This window comes from Galeopterus variegatus, unplaced genomic scaffold (assembly GCF_000696425.1).
Source record: "Galeopterus variegatus unplaced genomic scaffold, G_variegatus-3.0.2 Scaffold62410, whole genome shotgun sequence".
In the NCBI taxonomy this organism is placed as follows: Eukaryota; Metazoa; Chordata; class Mammalia; order Dermoptera; family Cynocephalidae; genus Galeopterus; species Galeopterus variegatus.
This window is the reverse complement of record NW_007788521.1, coordinates 1-2,305: the sequence shown is the minus strand read 5'-3', so window position 1 is coordinate 2,305 and position 2,305 is coordinate 1. Positions and strand designations below refer to the sequence as shown.

Genomic DNA, 2,305 nt, shown 5'->3' with positions numbered 1-2,305 from the left:
GGTCTGTGCCCCAGTGTCCTCAGGTGGCCCTACATTCTATTCTCAAGGAAATATGGCACAGGCTAGGGATGAAGCTGGGGACAGCCAGCTGACATCTGGTCGGGATCCATCATCACGCATTATCAGAGTATCTGTCAAGACCCCACAGGACTGCCAGGAATTTATGCTGGCAGAAAACAGCAGCATCCACCACCTTAAGAAGCTGATCTCCAGACGTCTTCACTGTGACACTGACCGACTAATGCTCATCTTCACTGGGAAGATCCTCCGGGACCAAGACATAATGAGCCACTGTGGCATCCTTGATGGCACTATAGTCCACTTGGTGGTAAGGACCCATTTGAAAGGGTCAGGCAGTCCTGGAACTCTGCCAGGCCCCACAGGCCACAGTACCCATCATTCTGCACCATCAGCCTCTGAGGGTGCTGGAATGCTAGCTAGGTTGGGCCGACTAGCTCAGAATTCACCTGATCTAGCTGACTTCTTTGGCCAGCTGGCTCAACTCCTGATGGCTACACCCGAGTCTATGGTGCAGTTCTTGGGAGATCCTCTGGTTCAAGGCCTGGCAAGTGAAAAACCAGCCAATGCCAGTCATGTTTCTGAATCCTCAAGGCTAGTACAGAAATGGGTGCCAGCTCTTAAGGCTCTGGATACCTTGCAGAACCCAGCCCAGCAACAGGAGCTCCTGCAGGCAGACAAGCAGAGGCTGGAAGCCTTGAAGGCAGTGCCTGGTGGTGACAATGCTATGCGTCCAGTCTGCTCTGATATGCAGCAGCTCATGCTCTCCATTATGGCCCTATTGGTTGCCTCCAAAGTCCACTGTCCAGATTCAGAGCTTTACAGAGGAAAAGCCAATGCTCACAGCAGTACTGACACCACCACCATAATCCCCATCACCTGTGCACCTGCCAAGCCATTGGCACAAGAGGTCAGTGCAGGAGCAGTTGCCCAGGTCAGGGGCATGGCCTCAAGCCAGGCCAATTCAGGGTGCAGGACTGGCTTGCTGGACTTATATTCAGGCCATGATCTTCCCTCCCAGGACAGCCAGAAGCCCATGGAGAAAACCACTCTCACCAGTCAGCTGAGACCTTCACCCTCTGTTCTGCATACAGCCTTGCATGTTCTACAGCAGAATCCAGCTCTGCTACACCAGCTGGCAACTGGCAGCCCACTGAGACATCATATGCTGCTACTACTCATCATTACCAACCCACAAGCACTGCAGGCATTGATCCAGATAGAACAAGGCCTACAGATACTGTCCAGAGAGTTTCCTGGGTTGAGACCCTTCTTATGGAACCCTGCTAGACCACGTGGAGCCAGAGGAGTCCCAGAAACCAGAGGTAGAAGACGAGATCATAGAGCAGACCTCGTGCAATCCACCTTGGCCATTCTTCAGCTCCTCCATGCATTGACCAATGCTTGTTCCCAGTCTACCCAATCCTCACTATCCTCATTCCTCTTCACTGAAGGTCTCTACCAGCAAGAACTGGAGCAGCTTAAGGCCCTGGGTTTTGCAGATCGTGATGCCAACCTGCAGGCCCTCATGGCCACAGGCGGAAACATCTATGCTGCCATTGAGAGGCTGCTAGGAGTGCCACAGATCTAGATTCCTCCAGCTGGTGCTCACAATGTACCACCCAGTAGACAGGAAGGAAAAAGAAAGGGGGAGAGGAGAGGAAGTAGCTTATTCTGGGAATTCCTCCTACTCACGTCATGTGCACATTTGGAAAGCCCCTCTCTCACTGCCCAAGCCTGTTAACATTAAAAAGATTGCTTGGATATTATATGTATTGTAAATTTGGGTGTGGGTGGGCAAAGGGAAGGTTATTTGGAGACAAATTGACCATGCTATATGGTCTTGAGACTGGGCTTCATCTATTCTCATGCCACTAACCTCAGAGTCTTTTTAAATTTTTAACATGGGGTGGGGAAATTATAGGCTTTTTTGGTCCCCAACAAACATCCTTGTCATCATTATAAGCCACCTATATTTCAATTCCGGAGTCACTCTGAAGAAATCCTGCTGTTGCTCCCCCAAGAAACCATGACTTTGCTTATGGTTTCTCGAAGCAACTCACCCTTTCACATTCACGTTTCTCTGTCCATAGGTCTCGTCTCTTGATATTGCTAAAAACATGTTTAACTTCTATCAGCAGCGTTCTTCCTTCGCTATTTGCCGATGCCAGGACGCTGCTCTGTGAAGTTAAGCTGTGCTACTTCTGAAGTGCCATCCTCTCCTGCAGACTTTTCCTTTTATCCTGAAAATGTGACTCTGCTGTCTTATCAGCTATTGAACTTTATT

The 2,305-nt window shown here is 49.9% G+C and overlaps 1 protein-coding gene across 1 annotated transcript; it reads left to right on the top strand.

The window, feature by feature from the left end:
• The first annotated feature begins 52 nt into the window (after window positions 1–52).
• LOC103584515 (ubiquilin-3-like) lies at window positions 53–1,609 on the top strand. Its single transcript, XM_008565485.1, has one exon. The coding sequence runs from the start codon at window positions 53–55 to the stop codon at window positions 1,607–1,609; it is 1,557 nt and encodes a 518-aa protein (XP_008563707.1).
• The last annotated feature ends 696 nt before the right edge of the window (window positions 1,610–2,305 follow it).

Coding starts and splice junctions, on each gene's coding strand:
- LOC103584515 (XM_008565485.1), top strand. CDS start 53: ATGGCACAGGCTAGGGATGAAGCTGGGGACAGCCAGCTGACATCTGGT.